The sequence below is a fragment of the Gadus chalcogrammus genome, chromosome 1 (genome assembly GCF_026213295.1).
Source record: "Gadus chalcogrammus isolate NIFS_2021 chromosome 1, NIFS_Gcha_1.0, whole genome shotgun sequence".
In the NCBI taxonomy this organism is placed as follows: domain Eukaryota; kingdom Metazoa; phylum Chordata; class Actinopteri; order Gadiformes; family Gadidae; genus Gadus; species Gadus chalcogrammus.
Window position 1 is genome coordinate 8,017,630 of NC_079412.1, and position 26,121 is coordinate 8,043,750.

Genomic DNA, 26,121 nt, shown 5'->3' on the forward strand with positions numbered 1-26,121 from the left:
CTGATCTCCACACTGATCTCCACAGTGCCTTGGAGCTGCTGGTCTTCAAGTGTTCAACACTTTGAGTGCTATCCGCACCGATTTTCTGTAAAATGACATAATCAAATCAAACACTGCAGGCTGTAACTCAGATACCACCTTACCTCCAATATGTACCTCTTTGTTGTTCAGTCATGACGTCGCATGACTACTTTTGGCACTGGGATATTGAAGCAGTATTTTGAATAGATGTTTACCATTCTCTCTCTCTCTCTCTCTCTCTCTCTCTCTCTCTCTCTCTCTCTCTCTCTCTCTCTCTCTCTCTCTCTCTCTCTCTCTCTCTCTCTCTCTCTCTCTCTCTCTCTTTCCCTGTGTCTCTCTATCAGATGGACCCTGTGCAGAAAGCAGTGTTAAATCACACCTTTGGCGTTCCGCTGGTGAAGACCAAGCGGCCGATCATCTCCTGCAACGTCTGCCAGATCCGCTTCAACTCTGAGGTAAAACTAAATCATTTGCTTCAACTCTGAGGTAAAACTAAATCATCTGCTTCAACTCTGAGGTAAAACTAAATCCTCTTCTTCAACTCTGAGTTAAAACGAAATCCTCTTCTTCAACTCTGAGGTAAAACTAAATCATCCGCTTCAACTCTGAGGTAAAACTAAATCATCTTCTTCAGCTCTGAGGTAACATCAAATGATCCGCTTCAACTCTGAGGTGAAACAGATCTCTGGCTCCCTTGTTAAACCGTTCTATTACTCCCTCACACTGTACATCTGTTACAGTAGGTCTTCTTCCAACACACACACACACACACACTGACACACACCCCTGAAATGCCTGAGACCCCCCAGGATGTTGTTTAGACACTTGGGCCTGTCTGGTGTTGTGTACAGTCCAACATACACTGTTGACACAGACCACATGTCTGCTACATTTGTTTTATGTATGTTGTGGCAGCTGGCACACTTTGGGAATTTCACTTATTTCAGCACAGCAACGTTTATGATTCATCGACGCCTTTAGCTTGTCAGATATTAAGGGCTTGGATAAAGATTCCCCCCTCAGCCCCCTCACAAAACATTCAAATAACAAAAGCAAATATACAAATGATAATACTGATACTAACGCTAATTGTAAGAATGAGAATAATAATGAAAATATTTACAATAATGATAATAATAATAATAATAATGGTTAAAATGATGATGAAGATAGTTCAGATAGATAGGAGTTAAGAGTTCATCTCTCTAAGTCAGAAATTATAAGACACAATTATTATATTGTCATTGTATTATGTTATTAAATTGCTATATTATTATAATGTTATATTTTTCTAAACAACTAATCCATATCTTAACATATTTTATATTTATTTAACCACAAGGGGTAATTTCTCACATTATTCGTGGAACACATTCAGGGCCGATCTAAGTTCATTCCAAGACGATCGTACGAATAGATCAAGAATCCCATCGTATGTTTTTGTTCTTCTTGCTTCAACCTGACATGGTTGAGCTGGTGTGGTGTGGTGCGCATCACTTGGCCACCAGGACCTGTATTCTGTGGTGCTTCAGAGTCAAGGTGCAGTTAGACGGATCTAGCCTCTGCTATATATATCTCCACTGGGTCTACCATCATGGCCTCATGTGGTCAGGCGCGGAACAACACTGTAATCTGCTGTCCCCTTTGCGAAAGCTGAAAACCACTTTGTGTTTACACCTTTGGTAGTCTTTAAGGACATGCTACACAGCTTTATGTCACACATCGTGTGAAACTGGTATATGGTGCACAGGGGCACGGAGGGTAGTCATTTCTTTTGCAGAGGTAGACCACCAGCATGTAAACCATCCATCCATCCACAGTTTGTAGTCCAACCAGTCAGAAGCCGCCCCAGCTGTCTCCTCTAAAAACAATACTGGATATCAGACACTTTGCTCTGCCGCCACTCCTGATCTGATCCAGACATACAGCAGGAAGCCTGCTTGGTTCTCTGTAGTCACACACACACACACACACACACACACACACACACACACACACACACACACACACACACACACACACACACACACACACACACACACACACACACATACACACACACACACACACACACACACACACACACACACACACACACACACACACACACACACACACACACACACACACCATGGTACATAATGGATTACAGAGTTATATTGGGAAACAACCTTCCCATTGTCAGGCTTATGTAGCATATATGGGACTCATTCTCACACACACACACACACACACACACACACACACACACACACACACACACACACACACACACACACACACACACACACACACACACACACACACACACACACACACACACACACACACACACACACACACAAGCTAGCACATCTGCAAGCTAAATTCTGATTTTGGGATGTTGTCAGACATGTATGACATCATATGTTTGCCATCCCTTTTGCCTTCACTGCAGCTTGAAAGTCACACTGTCCTATATCCACTTTGTCTTACGGGGCAGGCCGGCTATATTGTCTTACAGAGCAGGCTGAGTGTATTGTCTTACAGGGCAGGCTGTGAATATTGTCTTACAGGGCAGGCTGTGAATATTGTCTTACAGGGCTATGTATAGTGATAGGTAGCATCTCTCTGGCTTACACCAGGCTCGCACGTGATTCACCACTTTGGCAAGTCTAAATATATAGAGTTTAACGTCAAAGCAGAAGGCATCTCTGACGGCATGAAATACACTGTGCGAGTTACACAGTCTGCAAATTCCACCCTTGCCTGATATTTTGCTATCTTAGCTCGTTCTCCCCTGTTAAAGTCAACCTTCCTAATGTTGACGTATCTCGTGCTCTGTGATTTGTTGATCCTCTTCTTCTGCTTTGCTCACTCTCTGTCTTCTCCTCCGCTGCATGACATTATGAACAGTGTAGAAAAAAGAAATGTATTATAAGATGTGGTCAAGGGCGTGGATTATCTCTGGCAGCCTATATGCACTGCATTCTGGGTTAGTGAGTCCATAGGGCTTGTGGAGAGGAGCACCAAAGAGCATGATGTGTGCAGTAACCTTGGTGATGTACTGCATCAGTGACCTCACCTGCTCTGTCCTACCGCAACGGCCGACATCATGAGTGCTGCAGCAAGGACTCTCCTCATCTTCCTCCTCCTCTGCTTCCTCCTGCCCCCCCCCCCCCCCCATACACACACAACACATACACGAACACAACACCTACAAAACATGCAACATACACGTACAACCACGTAACACACGTAACACGCGTAACCTACGTCCCACACGTAACACACACAAGCACACAAAACAAGACACACGCAACGCATGTAACAAACGCAACACACACAATTCATACAGCAAACAAAATATGCAACAACACACGCAACAAACACACAAAAGTACATTCTTCAGGCTCTGAAAACATCAGGCTCCAAAGCCTCCTTGGTGCGCTTCATTTGACGTAGCTCGGATAATGCCATGTGCTGAGTGGCAGGATGGTTGCTGAAAGGTTGACACCATAAGTACTCAGTTGGGTCTGTGTTTTGTCCCGGGGGCAACCGGACCCGGGTCTATGGAGCAGCTGGAGCCACTCACTGTGTTGTCTGCTATCGGTAATATAGATTGGTGTGTATGTCTACCATTGATAATGTATACTGGTGTGTATGTCTACCATTGATAATGTATACTGGTGTGTATGTCTACTATTGATGATGTATACTGGTGTCTATGTCTCTACTATTGATAATGTATACTGGTGTGTGTGTGTCTACAATTGATAATGCATAGTGCTCATGTGTGGTGATTCTGGTGAAGCGTGGCTTAGAGTCAGGCTTAAGGGGGGCTCTGTGGCTGGGCAGCGTGTCGTGCCAGTTGACCCTCTGGTCAACGACCCTCGGAATGCGTGGAGCTATGCGCTAATCGGAAAGAAATGGCGCTGTCTGTGCAAAGCTTGGTTCAAAAAGATATTTGGACTGTTATGAAATCAACAGCTGGGCTGGACCAATGCATTTCCAGACAAACTGATGAAACTAAGCAATTGCACAACACAATAAGTGCTTCCATTGGATAAGGCCAACCAAGAAAAAGTAAAGTTTCTGGTGAGAATAGTTGCCAGTTACACGTAGAGATGAGACCTCTGTGCCCCTTTATATCCTCCCCCTGATGTGCTCTGCATCATTGAGCTGTCCCATGGTGCACCATCCTACAGTCCTCAGACCCATGGAGGGTGTAGCATCCTTCTGTAGTTCAATGGTGCATCATTGGAGAGACTGGAGACATACACATTGAATGCACTAGTAATTGTGTGTGTTTGTTACAGTAAGCATAAGATACATTGAGAGTCGGGGGGGGGGCCCTCTGCCATGAGTGCTACAGTACTGTAGAGATACTGTACAAACACAGTAGGGTCTTCTAATGTTTGCTCCCCCCCCCCTCCCCCCCTCCCCCAGAGCCAGGCAGAAGCCCACTACAAAGGGAACCGCCACGCAAGGAGGGTCAAAGGCATCGAGACGTCCAAGAGCCGGCCCCAGGAGGGGGACAAGCCCCTGACGGCCCCCCCTATCTCCCCCCCGCCCGGAGGGCCCTTGGGCGGCTCCTGTGACAGCGAACCCATCCCAGCAGGTGAGTGGGGGTACGGAGTGAAGCCCGAATAAAGAGAGAAGACAGGAGGATGATCATGAATCTTTCAGCGGTGAAGTGGGAATCATATCAGCAGTGAACTTTTAGCTGCGAGTAGACGAGAGCTAGAATGCAGTGACGCAGAATTCTGGATGAGGACCGTGTAAAAACATACTCACAGGATCTCTGCTGGCCAGGAACCATGTTGTGCTTTCTAATGGGCACATCGTCCCTGTGTGTGGTCCTTTCCACCAACACACAATGCTACCCGCGATACCCAAATGGGAACTCCTACTGCCTGTAAATGTTATAAGCCCCCTTTAAATATTGATGTGACAGAAGAGTGCTATTTTTATATGCTTGAAACAAAAGGAATAAAGGTCATCCAGGATACATCACATTTTACTCTGGCTAAGAGCTATGTAGTAAAGAGCCAGCCAATTCAAAATCCAGGCACCACATTTATTTTTATACGAGTGTCCATTTGAACCAGCGCCTCGTTGGACTATAACTGATTCTTAAGCATTTCCTCAGAATTGCTTTGTTTGACCGGAAGAATGCAAGGCAGGTTCAGCGTTCACTCTCTAAGACCATGGGCAGGTGTTCTGGAATTAACAATGTGATTGGGCAGTTTTCTTTGTGATTTGGCAACTTTCGAACGAAACCCCATTGCAGTTAATTGCATTAAATCTGAGAGAGAGAGAGAGAGAGAGAGAGAGAGAGAGAGAGAGAGAGAGAGAGAGAGAGAGAGGGAGAGAGAGAGAGAGAGAGAGAGAGAGAGATGAAATAGATGGAGAGAGATGAAATAGAAGGAGAGATATGGACACATGAGGGCGGAGTTGGCGAGTGAGTTATCATTATTATTCACTGTTATTATTATTGTGAATTATGAATCCATTTCTCTCCATGTCAAGATAGAATGTATGGAGAAGCTGCTACACTAACTGAATGAATGTGAAGGGAGATGTCGGTTGACACAGTGTGCTCCTGCAGCACTGACCAAACATCTCAAACATTGACAGGCACTGTAAGAAGCTGCCGCATTTGAGCTCACTTGAATGGAATCACTCATTGTGGTGTGAGATTAGCTTCTCAGGACACAGGCCATAGTCCAGGCTGTGTCTGTCCCTCCATTTGAAGAACTGTCTCTGCTCTTATCTTGCCGCTTTGTTTGTCTGTCTCGGCTGTTTCTGCCTGACCTCCATAAGGCTTTCATTACTTATCCACTTCTCTCTCTTTCTTTATCCCTCCATCATCTTCCCATTCTAAACTAAAACTGAGGCTAAGTAGTTTCTCTTACTGCCTCCCTCTCTCCCTCCCTCCCCTTCGCTCCCCTCGATAGGAAAAGTTTCCATTCCCTCATTGTCCCCTCAATGCCCTTGGATTAAAATGCTGAGCAACAAAGGGAGATGCAGCAGCAGTCATGTTTTGGTGACATTTATGTTAGGATTGTCAAGCTTACTATTAAGCAGCTATTGACCTCCATAGAGGAGGGTGAGGAGAGAGAGGGAGGTGAGCGGGGGGGAGGGGGCACACAGGCTGAGCACTCTATGGAAGAAATGATAAACAACATTGCACCAACATGTGTCAAAATTGGGTCCTTAGCATATTTGCCATATGTTTGTCCACATGCCACATTCTGTCTCCTTTGAGTGTCCAGCCTGGATACTGGAAAAGGTTTCTTCATCTCTTTGTTCAGGAGAGACTGTATGGCCTGTTCCATTCTATTTGCCATCAATTAGAGATCCCTGCCTTGTGTAGGGAACCAGAGCAGGCTGCCATAGTTTAACTCTCTAGAGCGAGAGCTCAGGGAGTCAGCAGCATGGGAAAAAATGCCTTTTTCCATCCAAGTCCCTTCCCTCTCGTGGCCGAGGACGTAGGCTCATCCTAATTAATTTGCATTCATGCACATGTGTGCGTGAGTGAGTGTGTGTTTGTGTGCATGTGTATGTGTGTGTGTTTGTGTGTGTGTGGCTGTGTGTGTGTGTGTGTGTGTGTGTGTGAATGTGCGTGTGTGTGTGTGTGTGTGTTTGTGTGTGTGTGTGCGTGCATATGTTTGTGTGTATGTGTGTGTGTCTGTGTGTGTGTGAGAGAGTGAGTGAGTGAGTGTGTGTTTGTGTGTGTGTGTGCGTGTGCGTGTGTGTGTGTGTGCGCGTGTGTGTGTGTGTGTGCGGTGGACTAGCAGCTAAGCAGTGAGGGCTCAGAGCTGTGTGCGCTGACAGCTGTGAGTCTGGAGGATGGAGACTGGAGACCGAGAGCCTGGTTCACAAACACACTGGGTGTGGTCGCTCAGACCCAGTCCACACACACACACACACACACACACACACACACACACACACACACACACACACACACACACACACACACACACACACACACACACACACACACACACACACACACACACACACGCGCATTCCATTGCAGGTCGAGATACCAACGCACACACAAACACACATTCTATTGCATGTGGAACTTCCATAAAAATGTATATATAAATATTTGAATACAGTTCTAGCATATGTATAAACTACTATATAAACTCTTAGGATTAATATACCCCTAGAGGGTGATACAGGACCCATATGAAACAGTTATTTCAGGACTATTTATTTATTTAGAAAATGTGTTTGCTTCTACAAAATACATATTCAACCGCAATCGAGTATTCAACAAAGCTGTGTAATGCTGCATATATATATATATATATATATATATATATATATATATATATATATATATATATATATATATATTCCACAACAATTTATATTCTGTTTGTTGTTTCTTACTTTAAGAATGTTAAATCTTACCGATGTGTAGAATTAATTAGCTTTCAGGTATCATTGACTCTTTGTCTCATCTGGTAGTTTGTATGGTGGTTCTGAGCAACATTGACTCATCTGGTAGTTGTAATGGTGGTTCTGTGCAACATTGACTCATTGACTCATCTGTGAAACATATGCAGCAAAGTATTAATGACGGAGAGCCAACTGAGGGAGAATGCATGCTGTGTGTTTCACAACATGCATTGAAGTCCTGCCCGAAGTCCTGCACACGGGGAATGACCCGAAGTCCTGCACATGGGGAATCGGACTGGAGAGGGCGGAGAGGAGGAGTGTTATGGTCCCTCCTTCTAGAAGTGGGTCTTGGGCTTCGGGGGAGTTGGCCCAGCGGTCTGGCATTGTGGCGATCTGGCAGCAAGCGGTAAAAAGGAAGGCAGCTGTTTACTTGGACAGGGAATCAGACTCCCTCCATCGCCTTCCCTCCCTCACCTCCCCTCCCTCCTCTCCCCTCCCCTCCCTCTTCTCCCATTCACTCCTCTCCGCTCCAATCCTCTCCTCTCCTCTTCCATCCTCTCCTCTCCTCTCCCACCTCTCCCCTCCACTTCCCTCCTCTCCTCTTCCCTCTTCTCCTCTCCTCTCTTTTTCTCTCCTTTCCTCTCCTCTCCCTCCCTCCTCTCAACTCCCCTCCCCTCCTCTTCCCTCCCTCCCCCTCCCCTCGACTCCTCTCCCCTCCTCTCCTCTCCTCTCCTCTCCTCTCCTCTCCTCTCCTCTCCTCTCCTCTCCACTCCTCTCCTCTCCTCTCCTCTCCTCTCCCCTCTTCTCCCCTCCCCTCGACCATTCCGTGACCTCATCTGGTCCACCCTCTCTAATGACGGGGCCCAGTTTAAACCACCCTGATATAGCACTCCCGTGCAAACACACATATACAAACACACTCCTCTGCCAAGGTCAATTAGAGACATTGCTTTTATGTTTGGGGTAGAATTGCATGACTCTTTGAGGCATGCACAGGGAGAACAATGCTGCTCTATTGCCCTCTATTTTTGTTTTCTGTGCTAAAAAGGTTTAGGAAGAACACATTTGAGGAAAACAATCCTGCTTATGATCCTGCCTTTACAGAGAAAAATTTTTTTGCAGCCCAAATGCGTGCATGCGTGTATCAGCATGCCTAGGTTTGTGCTTACGCATGTGGGTTCCAGGGTGAGGACAGGCCAGCCTTGGCCAAGACACCCCGCGCTCCATTATGGATGAGGCGCTGGTCGGACCAGCGTCAGGTTTCACCCGCTCGTGAATGATTGAGGAATGGATTAAAGAGGATCGAACAGAGAGGGAGAGGGAGTCACCAGTATACCTGCCCAATGCCCATGGAGGTATCGTGGGCTATGCCATAGCTGACTGAGAATACAAGTTAGTTTGTTGATGACAACACTCATGAATCATAGCCTGTTCCTTTACACACAGGACCAGTAATGACAATCTTGGCTCTGTTTCCAAACCCTAAAGGCATGGGCACCTGGAATTGTCTGTATCATAGCTGTTATTATGGCTCATGTGAAATCTCTGATACTATTATTAATATAAACTTGTGACAACAGCCAATTTCCACTGAAGTCTACAGATTTTATATTATACTTTGAACTATGCCGATACAACCATGTCCCTAGCCGTTCTGTAACTCATCTGGAGAAGGTCATCTCGCCTGACATCTCTAAGTCAATTATTCATCTCCATGGCTGACTGTGAGGCCTGTTGGAGGGAGCAGCGCCTCTTCACTTCCTGGTTAGTGTTGGATTGAATCCACAGGATATAACTTGTGCAGGAGAGAATAAAAAACCCCTCATAAAATTAATTCTCAGGACAGAGGAGGAGTTAGCTATTAATAGTAGGAAGCTAGTGAGAGGAGTTCTAGTTAGTTTGAGTCATCCGCTGTGAGAAAACAACATTTTGATTCAAAAAGTTAATTCAGGGGGCGTAGAGTAACAATCTGCTGCTCACTGCACTATCTGGGTTTATAGTTTAAGGTGCTGGATTACTGGAGTTGCAGCACACGCTATGAAGCAAAACTTGCCTAGCCTGAAATAAGTTGTTCTAAGGGAGTGAGGGAGGGCCAGCAGGATGTATTGATGTGAGGTTTGTAATCTTCATGAAACTCCCTGTAAGGTTTGGCCCCCCAGCCCAATCCCCTCTCTACTTCAGCCTAACAAGAGCCACATGTCACAGTGTTCTAAGCTCTGCATGGTGTGCGTGTGTGTGTGTGTGTACGTGTGTTTGTGTGTGTGTGTGTGTGCTTGTGGGCGTTTTGGGTGTGTATTTCTGTGTTGGGTGCATGTGCGTTTGTGTGAGTGCGTGTGTGTGTGTTTGTGTGAACTTGCGCGTGGGTGTCCATGTCTGTGGACATAAATAGGTGTCATGGGGGGGTGAATTACTTGAAGTCATCTGGCGCAAACCTCCACCATAATATGGGATTGTCTTGGGTGGGGTTAGTTGTCAAACTTCTCATCCGTTACACTTGGCCTGTAGGCCTACTTGCAGCGTAGGCCTACTACTAAATCAACCCATAAACCCCATCTACTCATGAGATTTTAAATGAAGGAAGCAAATATATTTAGATCTTCGACTAACCAAACCAGTTTTTCACTGCCATTATGGAAATAAAGATGGACAGCTTAAGTTTTGGAAAGCAGTCTTGATGACAACTTCCTCAGAGCTCATACGGGGGAGCCAACAGGAGAATACCTCCCTCAATCCACTTTATGACCAAGGATGTGTCATCACCGTCCAATAAGGTGGAGGAATTAATGGCTCGGGTCATGTAGCAAAAACAACAAAGTGTGGTTGGGGCGTAGGAAATTGAGCGGTTAAAGACAACATTAGTTTAATTCCCATGGAATATTCCCCTGTTGTCCATCTCAGATGGGGGCTTCCCCTCGCGTGGCCCCTCATCCTGTGGAAGCAGGGGGGAGGGGTAGCGGGGGGCGAATGGGGGGAGGGGAAGGGGAGGGGTTGGTTAGTGGGGCAGGGTCCATTATGGCCCTGATGAGATCGGAATTGTACCCCACCCATATGTAGGGGTGTTCTTAGTGCTGCCAACACCCACTGCTTGGTGAATACCAAAGGCGTTGCATAGACGAGGCTCTGACCAGAAACATGTGTCCGTATGAAGCACGCACTTCAATATCCATTACATATCCACAATATAATGTACAGTATAGTATCTACCCCACTATATATTGAGATGCAAATTGACATTAAAGAGAGATTAGAGAGTAAAATATAATGAGGAGACTAGAGCTGACAGTTCATGTGTCCCGTGGCCTTCGTCTTTGCCAAGGGCCATTATGCTCCAATAGCCGGCCAAGAAGAACAGGTGTGGAATGAAATGGTCATTCAATTTTTTAACATGTCTTTCCAATGGCCTTTTCGAAAGAAAGCCAGAACCCCCCCCCCCTGCACCAGGGAGTGGGGGAGATGTCTAAACCAAACATGTTTGTGGTATACAAGCACCCTCTGTGACCCCCTCATATCCTGGGGAAAGAGCAATAAACAGGAACTCTGTATCGGGAGTAGAAATCACTTCCTTGTGCAAGCCCGTCCAGTGGGTGTGAGGGATCTCAGCAGGCAGTGGCCTTCACGTTGGATCGGCTTCTTTGAAATCTTTAGTAGAAACAGAAATGAATCGCATTCATTAAAGGTGACAGTCTTGGAAGAAGCATGAAGATGATGATTCAGCACTTTCTGTGAGTCTGCTGTCTGTTTCTGAAAACCACAGCCTCTGATCTATTTGAAGACGTTTTGCAACATGTGACATACTTTCCTTCTAATTTTCTTATTCACAGATGAGTTGGGACCCCTGGCACCATTAGACCTCCTGGCTCCCGGGCCGCTCCCTCCACTCAACACTCCCCCCACCCCCCCCATGGACTCCCCCATCACCGCCCTGTGCCCTCTGCTACACACCCCCCTCCCACCCCTAGTACCCCAGTCCCCCTCCTCCCCAGGATGCATCAGCACCAGCGGCGGTGGGGTTCCTGAGCAGGGGACCGGGTCAGGGTCCCTGGGGGCCGCTGCTTCCGTCCCGGCCTCCAGAAGCCCGGACACCGAGGAGGACAAGGCCAAGAAGCTGCTATACTGCGCGCTGTGCAAGGTGGCCGTCAACTCCCTGTCCCAGCTGGAGGCGCATAATAAAGGTACACATACGCTACGCTGGGCTAATGCTAATAGGGGACAGTGTTACTAATGGCGCGTTTCCACCGAGACCTGCATTACGGTTCGGTGCGCTGAGGTAAGGCATGCTTCGCGTTTCCACAGCCAAAAGTTGAGCAGGGTCCGGCATGAAGCGCGCCGAGCCGTGCTGAGCTGCGCTGAGCCATACCTATTTGCTATGATGTCATGGTGCTTACGTAGCTGCCGCGGCTATCGCCATCCGGCTTAAACCCCCCCATACCATAAGGGTACTGTTTCCGTGGGAACGCGAAAAGTATCCTAGCTTCCCTGCTCCGAGCCGCACCTAACCGCAACTGACCGTACCTCACCCTACCGTACTGCACCATACCGCTAGGCTCAGTGGAAATGCGGCATAACATGCCAACACAACTCCTTCTTGAGAAACAAACAACACCTGGATGCTGTGACCGTTTTCCTTCGGAATGTCAGTGATTTGTCAAGGGAGGAAAGATGAGATAGAGAAGCTGCATTCATTGATGCTTCAAGATAGGGAGCGACCCTCATGTGGACGAGGCTGAAGCAGCAGATAGGGGATCTGTTTGAGAGCAGCAGATAGGGGATCTGTGTGAGGCATAGGCTAAGCACAACCTCTGCTAGGCTGTCTCTGTCAAGTCTCCTTCCTCAGCCCTCGCAGCTGGCCCTCGAATGCTGAGACTGCTACTCGCACGCCAACCCCCCGTGTATTAACCCATTACTAGCATTAATAAAGGCAGCAACCCCCCGTGTATTAACCCATCACTAGCATTAATAAAGGCACCAACCCCCCATGTATTAACCCAGCACTAGCATTAATGAATGCATCAATTAATGCTAGTGATGTGTAACCGCTATTCTTTTATTCAAGTGTATTTAATTGTGGCCAAGGATGTATTAATGCTAGGGATGTATTAATACTAGTATCTGCAGAGAGCATGCAGTCAGGGAGGGATTCTCCAAAGACCAGTAAGATGAACTGATCAGCATGTAATGGGTGACATCATAGCAGTTCATGTTACGCTGAGAGGCCTTTGTAGTGCAAAAATGCCGAGGCACACTTGCAGATGCACACATGCACTCACTTACACACACACGGAAGAATGTTATTCATGGTGCGACGAACAATAATAAACAGACAGTTGCCGATTAATTTGAATGAATCGGCAATTTAGGGTTTGCACTGAATTGCATTTGTACCAACGCACAGATTCAAACCAGAGCTTGTATAATATGTGGAAATAAATATATATATATATATATATAAAATATATATATATATCGTTTTTTTTGGGTTGGGGTTCAATCCAAAGGCAGATCAAGTCAGTTTGGCAAAGAACAGGATCTGGAAGTAATCTCTCTCGCTCTCTATTCGTTTTTTCTGTCTGCCTGTCTCTCTCTCTCTCTCTCTCTCTCTCTCTCTCTCTCTCTCTCTCTCTCTCTCTCTGCTCTCTCTCTCTGTCTCTGTCTCTGTCTCTGTCTCTTTCTCTTTCTCTTTCTCTTTCTCTCTCTCTTTCTCTCTCTCTCTCTCTCTCTCTCTCTCTCTCTCTCTCTCTCTATATATATATATATATATATATAATCTTATATATATATATATAATTTATACACAGCTGTTAATGTTTGCAGTGTCCTAATTGGCAGGAATTATGAAAGATCCATGTTGCGTGGCACCAAACGAACATGGAAAACAAACTAGATGAGAGACTGGTTTGGATGTTTATAAAGTTCATTCAAGACTTAGAGATTTGTTTGGCTCGCGACTCTAGTAAAGTTAAGTCAACAAAGATTCTCACAAGGCCGACGTTGTCCACCCAGAATAGAACAAAGGCATCAACCTAGACCCCTCACTCCCAGGGGAGCTGAAGACCTCCATCTACATGCAGACAGACTCACACACACACACACACACACACACACACACACACACACACACACACACACACACACACACACACACACACACACACACACACACACACACACACACACACACACACACACACACACAGGTGCCTGGACATGGCTGTAGGAAATAAGTGTTTTTAACTATGCTATGCAGACTTTGGAACATTAATCTTTTTTTTTTCTTTTGTTCTCTGTTCTTCGTCAGTGTATTGTATTCTCTTCAAAGGTGACAATTCACCAGCAGATGATTTCAGATGTTTTTGATTGCAAACAAAATCATAAAACATCTTACTGCCAATATGAAAGGGACACAAAATGTCGTCATATTATCTGTTACATTTGTAAATGATGATTAATAAGAAAACTGAAGAAACACAATTCAGTTGAATAATGAATGAAACAATGAATAAAACATTAGAAATGTTTTCATCGTTTCGACAGATCAATGAGATTCTAACCATTCGGTCGATTCAATTTACTTGAGGGAGTCATCCCAAAAGGAGCAATCAAGCCAAGTCTAAGTCTCTAAGTCTATCCCTTCAAGAGACAAGTAACCATCCATAGTTGCTTCACTACCACATTCTAGTGTCCCTTGCTTAAGACAACATACAACACACAACACACCACAAAGCACAGGGGCTTTGAATGCAACACGTGTGTGTTGGTTTGGAGGAGAAAGTGTTCTCTCCCTCATACCCAGAGGTTGTGTTTCTGTTGCTACTCCTGCACCGGAGGAATGCTGTCTGGACCATTCTTTATCTCTGACAGATGGAAACAACATGGCACATACAGGTGTTATATATATAGATATACATTAAATACTGTATATAGATATAGATATAGATATATAGGCATGCATATCCTTTAAAAATCATTTGTAATAATTCTTCTTGGTTTTGTGTGTGTGTGTGTGTGTGTGTGTGTGTGTGTGTGTGTGTGTGTGTGTGTGTGTGTGTGTGTGTGTGTGTGTGTGCGTGTTTGTGCGTGTGCATGCGTGTGTGTATGTGTGTGTGTGTGTGTGAATGCGTGTGCGTGTGTGTGTGTGCCGCTGTGTGTATGTGTTTGTGTGTGTAGGAACCAAACACAAAACCATCCTGGAGGCACGCAGCGGCCTGGGCCCCATCAAAGCATATCCCCGCCTTGGCCCCGGGCCCAGTGGAGAGCAGGGCGGGGGGCCGCTGGACCCCAACACTCAGGAACGCACCTTCCACTGTGAGATCTGCAACGTACGGGTCAACTCTGAACTACAGCTCAAACAGGTAGGAGGGAGCAGGGAATCTCTAGGATGGAGGAGTAGAGTATCTCTGGATAGACGTGTTGTGACGGCATCTTACAGACATACATACATAGAAACACACAAACATACATGCATACAAGCTTAAATACACTTAAATACAAGCATACTATCATACATACATAGAAACATAAATACAAGTACACATCCATCGTACACACGTTCATATATACATACATGCACATGCAGACACATGCAAACACAAAAAGACGAAGACACATTCACAAAAGCGCTGCTTGTGTCTGGAGCTGCAGTGTGACACCGCCCCCTGCCTGTGGCTCTTGTACCTACAGCACATATCAAGTCGTAGGCACCGGGACGGCGTGGCCGGCAAGCCCAACCCTCTCCTCAGCCGACACAAGAAGCACAGGGGAGCTGACCTCACGGTAACCTCTGATTCCAACCACAAAGCCCGCCTATCAACTGTATATTATTTTGTCTTGAGATTATCAGTGCTAATCTTGAACGGAGGAAGCAGGTCGACACTTTGAAGTCTACATTATTTAATCCCCCACAAAATCGGTTTGATTTTTGGCCAACACCTCTCCTCTGAGACCCTTGGCCTATACCATCTCAGAACACTGTCTGAAAATAGAAGATCTGTATCGGTGTTTACCTTCTTGGGTTAATCCTTTTATCCTTTTTCTTCTCCACATTGCCCTCATGTGTCTACCCATCTCCTTCTATTTCACCTCTCATATATTACTATTCCTTCTCTCTGTCTCTCTCTCTCATCCCTCTCTCTCTCCTCTCTCTCTCTACCTCTCTCCTGGTCTCTCTCCCTCTCTCTCTCTCTCTGTCTCTCTCTGTCTCTCTCTGTCTCTTCTCTCTCATCCTTCCTCTCTCCCTCTCTCTCTCTCTCTCTCTCTCTCTCTCTCTCTCTCTCTCTCTCTCTCTCTCTCTCTCTCTCTCTCTCTCCCTCTCTCATCCCCTCTCTCTCTCTCCCCTCTCTCTCTCTCTCTCTCTCTCTCTCTCTCTCTCTCTCTCTCTCTCTCTCTCTCTCTCTCTCTCTCTCTGGCTGCCTCTAGTCTTCTCTGACCTTCACTAAGGATCTCACCAAAGCTCTGGGGGCTGGGCTCCTGCCCAACCCTTTGGCGGTTGCCGCGGCGATGGCAGCAGCAGCCTCGTCAAACTCCCTGGCCCTGCGTGCGGCCGCGCCCCACCACCACCTGCACCACCACCCGCACCACCACCCGCACCACCACCTCCTGCAGGGCCCGCACCTCAGCCACGCCCTCCTGAGGGCCGCCCCGGGCCCCATCCGCACCGCGCACGGGCCCATCCTCTTCTCGCCATACTGACAACCCCCACCCCCCCCCTTTCCCCTCCCCCCCGCCTTCCATCTCCACCAACAACCCTTGACCCCCACCCACAACTACCACCATCCTCACCGCGGCGCCCTGGACCGCTCCTCGTCCACACGGCCATCGGAGACGACCGCCGCTCCCGAAGCACACTGTGAAGAAATGTAAGCCCAAAGGCTGGTGGAGGAGGAGGGGGAGGTGGGCGTGTCAGTGGGGGAAGGGTGGGGGGGGCACTCGGCTACCCTAGGTATTATCGTATCGGTGGAAAATAGGAGAAGGAACTATCCCCCCCCCCCCCCCCCCCCCCCCCCCCCGCTCTATTACTGAGAGCTCTCCCTCACATTGCAGAGACCTCCAGATGACAGATGAATAGAGACTGACTGGAGGAGAGATTAGTCATTACGCATTCATTGCAATCATATCCCCTGCCTCCCTCGCAGCCCTGCTCTGCGATGCGGTCGACCGCAACAGGAGGTTAACCCCCTTTGCGTAAACAAATCTTTCTACAAACAAACACAACCAAAAAATAAAAATATCCCAACCTAATGTTAAAATCACTGATGCCTGCCGATAGGGCGATGCTGTAATCCCCACCACCCTTGCCTTGCTCTAACATCTCAATGTTTTCCCCTGACGCTAGCTCCTCTAGCAGCTAAGACGATAATGTTATTAGGATTTAGCGCTTCCTTCGATCAACGCAAGTTGTAAACTAACACTATGCCGGCCCGCGGGCTGGAGCTGCATCGCGCTGCGCCCAGGGTCAGCATGCTGTGTGGCATTAGGTCTAGGCTAGATGCAACGTGACACTGGCTGTCACGTAGGGCCGTAGGTAGAGAGGGAGGAGCGGGGGTGGAGCGCATCCCTGTCATTTCCCGGCTAAGGTGAGATGTGGTGCTGACGAGGGTCAGATGATGGATTGGCCCAAGGCGAGACGCAGACACAGACACACACAAACACACACGAGCAAAACCACATACACACAGACACACAAAAGCCCCACGTATTTGTGTCTTGAAATAGACTGTACAGACAAGAGACTGCTGGGAGGGCACATCTGTCAGGCCCCGTTAGAATCAGAGGAGACAGGGAATAGAGGAACAGAACCAGCAACATTAATGCATGTTGTACTGTCTACATACTACTGTACCTGAGTGACTGTATGGCTCTGTGCTCCTGTTGTCGTCCAAACTTAAGTGTGAAGTATTGCGTCAAGTAATAGGAGTGCAGGAAGAGGATGACCCTGTGGTACGGCTACATCTCTCTGTCTCTCTCTCACTGAGGCTCTCTCTCTCTCTCTTCTGCTCTCTCTCTCTCTCTCTCCCGCTCTCTTTGCCACCTCCCCGCCCCCACATCAAACTCTGGTAGTGTCAGGTCAATCCATGTCTCCACCAACGCCCTCCCCCGCCCTCCTGCGCATCCACCGTGGGAATGTGTACAACCCCAGGGGCCAATCATATCGGAGGCAGTTTAACACAACAGGAAGAGCCGAGAGGCTGTTTAAAACAACTAAATGTACATTTAGATCAACGTACAGAGACCTGTATGGTAGCTGCTTCTATCTGCCCTTCGTCTTGGTTTTCTTTTTTTGTGCTTCCAACAGAGAGGAGAGAGAGAGAGAGAGAGAGAGAGAGAGAGAGAGAGAGAGAGAGAGAGAGAGAGAGAGAGAGAGAGAGAGAGAGAGAGAGAGAGAGAGAGAGAGAGAGAGAGGGAGGTATGGGGGGGAGCTGGAGGTGTTTTGGGTGTTGGGAAGTGATGATCATGAATGGGAATGACGGGCTAACCAGGCAGCCCAGCGAGGCTAAACAGGGAGAGGAGGTTGAACTACAGCCCGGGGCTAGCTCACGATACCGTCTGTCTTATAACTGAAAGCCATGAAATACATTATCTATTTAATATCTTGTATCTTTATTTATTAATAAATTAGATCTACGATTCCACCCTTTTCTACTTTGTTGGGTTGAATTAATTCAGGACATGCGGATATAAGCAACACACACTGACATATCATGTATAATATCACTATATCACAAAAATAGAAACTGTGCACCTCATCGGAAATGAACAAAATATTTTTCTAGGTTGAAAATGTTAGCTTTAACACTGCACTTGACACAGGAAAATAACTAAATGAAATGACAGAAAGTTAATCATATATATTTGTTATTGTATGGTTTGATAAGCAGAATAACATAATACTATTGACTGAATGGCTGACTGACTGACTGGACTGGGAGCAGAGAGACAGGCCGCACAGCGAGCTGCATGGAGCACATTGAAGGTCATCCTTCCGGTCAGAGATTAACACTGTGCCCTTTCATTGAGAAGCGCTCTATTCTCTCAGACTCTAGTGTGAACATGATGTTGCAGCGAGGCGCGATGGGGGTGTAGAGGGTTTTGTTTTTCTAGCGCAGTGACGTGTTACAGACGACATGTTGTCCATGCTTGTGTTTAACACTCACTTTGTTTTTCTGTTCTTCCAAGGAGATAGTGTACACCCTCTCTGAGGCCATGGAAGGCAGGGTGGAGGAGAGAGAGAGAGAGAGAGAGAGAGAGAGAGAGAGAGAGAGAGAGAGAGAGAGAGAGAGAGACAGAGAGAGAGACAGAGAGAGAGGTGTATAGGAACGGACCCTTCATATTAAAGGGTCCCATCATTATGGTGAAACTCTGCTTTGAAAACAGGGTAGGATACCAGGTATCATAAAGTAAATAAGTGCTCATCAGGATATCTTATTCCCTTCTTTTAGATTCGAAGGACAATGTTGTTATTGTTTGTTTTCTCTTTTTATTTTTGAAAAATATAGTTAAAAAAATATGACATTACAAGCTGGCGTCATTTCCATCTCCACCATTGTGCTTTTATGGAGAAAGAGAGGGAGGCTGGGAAGGGGGGAGGATGTGTGTGTGTCGTGGTGGGGGGGGGGGAGGGGCAGAACTATTGCATCATTGTTTATATTTTTCTGTATTCGTCTGACGGATTCAGGATCCATGGATGTTCTCCTTCCTGTTCAGTGTGTATTGTAGGCATTCAATAGAGCAGGTGTTTCTCAGCCAATCAGAGGGAGCGTCAGAGGCGGTCTGAACCTGGAGGGGCCTATCACTGCGGACTGAATCAGCGTTACTGATGACTGTGTTAGAGCCTGGGATCCGTGGCTGTTTAAAGTGTTGCAATCCCGTCTCTGGTAGATCATTGAAGTACGGGCCGAGCAACCCCACACACATCTGTTCATGTTATATGGATATGTTCATATTGATGTCACCCCTGACAAGTTCATGCTCATTGTTCACGTATGGGAAACAAATGTTAGATTCCTATTTTCCGGGGCAGGTATTTCTTGTTAGTTGTGTGTAGGCTGGTCACCTCATCAGCCTTATTCCTGATCCCTGAGTCTCTCGCGGAGCCGAGGGGGTGAGAGGGTGAGAGGCTTTGGTGTAATTCTGTCTTGCCAATAAATTTATTTTTTTTAATTGACAAAGAGTTTGTTGGCAAACTGTAGCAATACCTGACTCATCCTGGCTACTCTTGTCTATTGCAATAAAGAAAATAAACCAATACATGTATGTGAGTAAAATATTATAAATGTAATTTAAAAATAAAAATAAATGTGTGGTGAATTCTATTGGTATCAACAGAAAATCATGGTGGGGGGGAAATAAATGTCAATTAATCAACAACTGCAAACTCTATTGTATTATTGTCTATCTACTATAAAAACATCTGCCTCTATGGAAATCACGATGCATGAAAATGACTTGATAAGCTTTGAACTTGTTTGATCCGGGCCCAGCCGTCGACTTCCTGTCCATCTGTACATGAAGAGAAGAGGCTATGTGCAACCATGAAGAGCGCTATGTGTTGTGTTGTGCTTGAACGCGTCACATTCTCACAGAGGAGACTACTGTACTGTCTAGATAGTTTAGTCCGTCTTTAATGTATTTCAAGGGTCCAACATCTTGGCTGCGGGCCAAGACTGTATAGTACCGACTACCAACCCTATGCGAAGTACGATCACAATTTGTCATGTTGCAATATTAATGTCCACCAGCAGAGGGAGGTACTATCATTACTGTGGAATCAAAGGTTGTGTACCATAGCAGTGTTCTCACAACCAATAGGAATATATAACACATGTTTGATTCCATTTGAAATACACTATGCAATATAAGTACCACATTTAAAACCAATGCAACTAAATATTCTTCCTCTGGTATTTAGCAATCAAACACCTAATTCCTAGGTCTGATATTACACTTTACAAAACATACTACCTATTCAGGATGCCTTCAATATAGGACAGAAAGGGTTCAAAATGTTTTGTGTCGACTAAATAACTGCTTAGTATACGCTGTATTATTTTATCACCGTGGTCTTCAATGACAGTAAAACAAGATGACCAATATGATATATCCATTTATAATGACCCATATGATATTGGCCAGAGCAATTACTGACTACACAATCCTATCCTGTTTGCGCATGACAGTATGTCGAATGACTTCCACTGTCACAACCAACAGCAATCGTGTCTGCTTCCTGTTTCTCTCCGCCCTAAGACGTGCTTAAGAGGGAGAAAGGAGCTGGCAGCTCCTTTAAATACACTGTATTTATGATTTACAGACACCCCTGATATTGATAGATCATCATGACCCCATGAGGATACACAAAGCTCCTTGTCCACAATATTTAAACCCTGTAGACATGTTATGCATCGACATGTTGAGCACTTTGCGGTCCTGCTCATATCAATGTTCTAACCAATGGAATTAGTACTTTTTATAAGAGGTAACTTAAACATTCTCCACATACAAACCCATGAAAAAAATAAATAAAAAATAAATAAAGAACTTCTCTCAATAAATTATTAGTACTGAGTTCCCAAACCTCCAGACTAGACTCCATACTCATTTTTACTTTACTTGCTAAAACTTTACACAAAACCCTTGGAACATCCTCACCATATGCTACCGACAACCTAGCAACCACCCAGAACACCATAGATACCACCTAAAAAACGCCTAGAACACAATAAAAACAACCATGGTCACTCTAGCAACCCCTATCATCTGCATATAATAGCAACCCTGTAGAAGACCCTATAAACCATATCGAACAATTTGGCAACATCCTAGCCACCACCAAAACACCATTGAATCCATCCATTATATCCTAGACAATGCGGTTGTATGCTATAGACCCTAGAGTATCTGTGGTATAAAGGCTGGGACGAATTTAGAATTATAAATATGTACAATCCATAACGTTAGCTCTCTGGCTCATAGCTCAGCGGACTAGATCCCTCCCGTTGCCAAGTCGTAGCTACGGTCCATCCTATTTATGTAAAAAACGTTACATGTGGATTGTAAAACGCATGAAAATATAAATTAATGATCTTAATTTATTTTCCTTGGCAAGTGACCATGGTAGAAGCGGGATAATGCCCTTCGAGGTGTCAAAAACATGTTTGATCGATCGTAATTAAAGGGGACTACTTTTTGAAGGAGATGAACTCAAACAGAGTATACATTTAATAAGCATGCAATACGAATAAGAAAAAGCATAATTATTAAAGTATTTGTATTTGTTTTATTATGTTGGCAAGCAAGAAGTAGAATAAATGGGATAATCAGTCTTATTAAAAGGGTTTGTGCAACCAACCGCACAACAAGAAATGATTGCGGCTCTTGTCGCTCTCGTCTCTTTCTGCCAACGACATGCACGTAGACCGGGGAGTGACATAGAGTGGCGTAGACTGATAATCCCTCTATAGAACACCCTACCCACCACCCAGAAGACCTTAGCAACCATGCAGTTCACCCTGACAACCACCTATATCACCAACCAAGATCACCATAGCAACCACCCAGAACACTAATCACTGTAAAGAACACCCTAGCAACCATCCAGAACACTAGTAACTATGCAGAACACCCTAGCAACCATCCAGAACCCTAGTAGCTATACAGAACACCCTAGCAACCATCCAAAATAGCCAATAAGTAACACATAACACCCTTGTAACCATCATAAAGCTAGAGCACTGAAGATCACTCTATTGTACACTGCCAGAATACCAGGTGCTATATGTTACTCCTTATGTCTTCTGAAATGTAACTTTGTGAAGTTACTTACAAAATGCTAGAATAAACCAATCTAGTAGCGGTTCACATACTGCGTGCTTGAACAGCACAATTTGAAGCAGTTGGAAAGTGAGCGACAGAGAATAAACAGAAACCGAGGATATTGTTAGCAATAAAAACACGGTCAATATGTCATGTCTATACATTAATATCTGTTTGCGATGTATTTATTGATTGATTTCTTGCCATCTAGATCTAGTGAACCAACAAAAGATGGGTTAGTAGACAAGGGAAATGTTTTTTACCTCTTCCAGCTGAGGAGTGTGGTGTCTGTGTGTGTGTGAGTGTGTGTGTGTGTGTCTGTGTGTGTGTGTGTCTGTGTGTGTGTGTGTGTGTGTGTGTGTGTGTGTGTGTGTGTGTGTGTGTGTGTGTGTGTGTGTGTGTGTGTGTGTGTGTGTGTGCGTGCAGACCACTTGTAAGTCGATTCTCCAACACTTACACAGCAGATCCTCCAGAGAGCCATCTATTGGTTTTCTAAACACTGCTGTTGCGTTGGGTTTGCCGTCTCCCTTGAGAGTTGGCTGAACCTTTAAAGTTCAAGTGACCATGTAGCCACACGAGGAGATGAAGTTCTGTTGTTTTTCCATTTTTTCATCTCAGGGCTCCCTAATTCCAAAGCCCTTGTTGGTGTTTCTCCAGATGAGCAACTACACCCTTGGACAGATGGGATAAATTAAACCAGCAGTACAAGCAGCACATATGCTGTTGGTGATTTCTGTAGAAAGGGCTTGCCATTCTGAGTTATCTTTGCAACGCCGGCCCCCCCTGATCCTGGGTGAGGTCAATACAGGTATTTCCCTCCACGCTTTCAATGGACCAGAACACTGTAACAAGCCTGTTTTCCCTCAGCACATAGCAGGGTGATGACAGAAGACGTTTCAATGACTGATATCTTCTCATCTCTACGGGGAAATAGAAAGAGATTACTACAAAATGACTGCATAGTTCCAATTCAATAAAGCTCCTCTGGGGCGTATTCCAGCGCACATGGACAGTCATGCAATATTTATGTACCTGCCTATAGGAGCATTGCAGCGTGTGGCCTGTGTGTCTACTACGCTCACCCTCTGGCCTTCAAGGGACAGGCTACCAATCTGTTCTGCCTTCCTGACGGCTGAGTAATGTCTTTAGTTTTCGCCGAGCAGAGATGACAGCGTCTTGGCTGTGTTGGCCGGGCAGCATCCGGAGACAAACGTCGGCATTGTCGTCTGCAGGAGTGGGTGGTCCGTGGGTGCTCAGCTAGCCAGCGCTGGTGCTAGCATGCCGGTCCAATGCGGTCACGCCATTAGAGGGAATCGAATGAAACAACTGCAGGCACAATAAAAAAACTTCAGAAGTATGAACGCAGTAATAAGACGTTTGTAGCCTCAGCTGGATCGATTGATCAAGATTTCAGAAACGGTGCCCAACATGTCTCTCATGTTTCGTTGATTCTTGGGTTTTTTAAGCCGTCACCATAACAGGACACAACACGTCACAATGTCAACGTTAAATGTTTTGTTGACTTTCTTGTGGCAGATATTACGTTTCCCAAGACAAAATACTACATTATACGTCATATAATGTAGGAGATATAGCTCTGAGAGCTCTACAGAACCCTAACCCTTAACCTGACTCAAAGATGTATCCTCTTTTAGTCCACATTGAAACATCAAACATCACAACCTAGCAGGGGTCTAAAGGTGATGACATATTTTGAGCTGGGTGGGTATGGTCTAGGAATGTGTGAGCGTGCTTGCGTCCGGGTATGTGTGTGGGTGTGTGTGTGTGCATATGAGAGTAAGTGGTATGTAATGTGAAAGATTAGACACCTCTTTTAATTAGATGAGACATACTGACGGCAGTAAACAAGTGATATTGTTTCAGAGGCCTTCTTTTGGGCTGTTGTGACACACTGCAGTGTCTAAGGCTAACTCACTGTGTCACTCTAGGAGACTGAAGGTGTCAGTAAACCTCCTCGTCTCGGAAACCTCCATTTCAATCAGCAGAATCCATCTCATTTCACGGCCAAACAGTATTCTGTATCAAACCTCCACTCGAGTAAAGGATGAGTCTCAGGTAAACATTCTGACTCAAACCTACGCTTCACTCAACGATAAGGACACTATGGGATATTATAGGAGTCATATAAAAATGATGTAGGATGCTATATTTACAATTGGTTATCATGGGATACTATAGGATAATATATAAGCATATTATAGCATAATAAAGTAAACTCTAGGCTAGTATATAAGGATATAGGATACTATGTAAGGATACTATATGATACATATAAGAATAATATAGGATACTATATAGAGATAGTATATGATACATATAGGAATACTGTAGAAAACTATATGAGGATACTAAAAGATACTCAAGGATACTATAGGAAACTAAGGATACTATATGGTACTATAGGATACTATAGGATGCTATATAATGATAGGCAAGGCAAGGCAAGGCAACTTTATTTATATAGCACTTTTCATACACAAGGCAGACTCAAAGTGCTTCACATATATATATAAAATAATAATAGATAAGTAAAAGAAAAACATATGCAAAGAAATGGGTAAATTAGAAAAAGGCATTTTAGTATTAAAATAGAAAATAGAGGCAAAGTTAAAAAGCTTTTTAGAAAGTGCAATGTATTTAAGATTTTAGCAGAAGGCTATAGCAAACATAAAAGTCTTCAGTCTTGTTTTAAAGGTGCTCAGAGTTGGGGCAAGTCTTAAATCCTCTGGGAGTTTATTCCAGCTATTTGTTGCATAGTAACTAAATCCTGCTTTCCCATGTTTTGTGTTTACTCTGGGGATAATTAACAGATTGGTCTCAGAGGATCTTAGTGGTCTAGAAGGCTGATGTAGTGGAAGCATATCAGTTAAATATTTTGGGCCTAAACCATGTAGGGATTTATAGGTTAGCAACATGATTTTAAAATCAATTCTCTGACCTACAGGAAGCCAATGTAACGATTTCAGAATTGGTGTAATATGATCAAATTTTTTGGTCTTTGTTAGAACTCTAGCAGCAGCATTCTGAACAAGCTGAAGCTTCCTCAGAGTTTGTTTTGGGAGACCTGTGAGGAGACAATTGCAGTAATCAAGCTTACTAGTGATAAAGGCATGTACAAGTTTTTGTAAGTCTTCGGTGGACATGAGCCCTCTAAGTCTTGCTACATTTTTAAGGTGATAATATGCCGATTTTGTAACTGATTTGATGTGACTGTCAAAATGTAAATCTGAATCCATGATAACCCCTAGATTTCTGGCTTTGATTGAGGTTTTCAGGGACAGAGAGTGAAGGTGTTGGGTTACTTTAAGCCTTTCCGTTTTAGAACCAAATACAATTATCTCTGTTTTGTCCTCATTTAGTTGAAGGAAATTTCGGCACATCCATTCCTTCACTTGCTCAATGCACTGGCACAGCAGATCTATGGGCCGATAGTCATTTGGTGATAGCGATACATAGATTTGCGTGTCATCAGCATAGTAATGATGGTCAATATTGTTATTTTGCATGATTTGCCCTAGTGGGAGCATGTAGATGTTGAATAAAGAGGGTCCTAAGATCGAACCTTGTGGGACTCCACATGTCACGTTGGTTGATTCTGATACAAAGTCGCCAATGGAAACAAAGTAGTTCCTATTTTGTAGGTAGGACCTGAACCAATTTAAGACAGTGCCTGAAAGCCCCACCCAGTTTTCTAACCTGTCCAGAAGTAATGTATGGTTTACAGTGTCAAGTGCAGCACTGAGGTCAAGTAGCATTAGTATTGAAGTTTTTGCCAGAGTCTGTGTTAAGACGGATGTCGTTTACAACTTTAATAAGGGCGGTCTCAGTGCTGTGCAGGGGTCGAAATCCTGATTGGAAGGTGTCATAGCAACC

At 45.1% G+C, this 26,121-nt stretch overlaps 1 protein-coding gene across 2 annotated transcripts in view; it reads left to right on the forward strand.

Annotated features, from left to right (window-relative positions):
* Nucleotides 1-16,107, forward strand: part of znf385a (zinc finger protein 385A) — a 57,124-nt gene extending 41,017 nt beyond the window's left edge. For both annotated transcript variants that reach the window (XM_056586774.1, XM_056586778.1), the window contains 6 exons: nucleotides 366-476; nucleotides 4,450-4,621; nucleotides 11,244-11,594; nucleotides 14,587-14,771; nucleotides 15,100-15,192; nucleotides 15,835-16,107. In XM_056586774.1, coding sequence (XP_056442749.1) covers nucleotides 366-476; nucleotides 4,450-4,621; nucleotides 11,244-11,594; nucleotides 14,587-14,771; nucleotides 15,100-15,192; nucleotides 15,835-16,107 — 1,185 coding nt within the window. The remainder of the gene's footprint in view (nucleotides 1-365; nucleotides 477-4,449; nucleotides 4,622-11,243; nucleotides 11,595-14,586; nucleotides 14,772-15,099; nucleotides 15,193-15,834) is intronic.
* The last annotated feature ends 10,014 nt before the right edge of the window (nucleotides 16,108-26,121 follow it).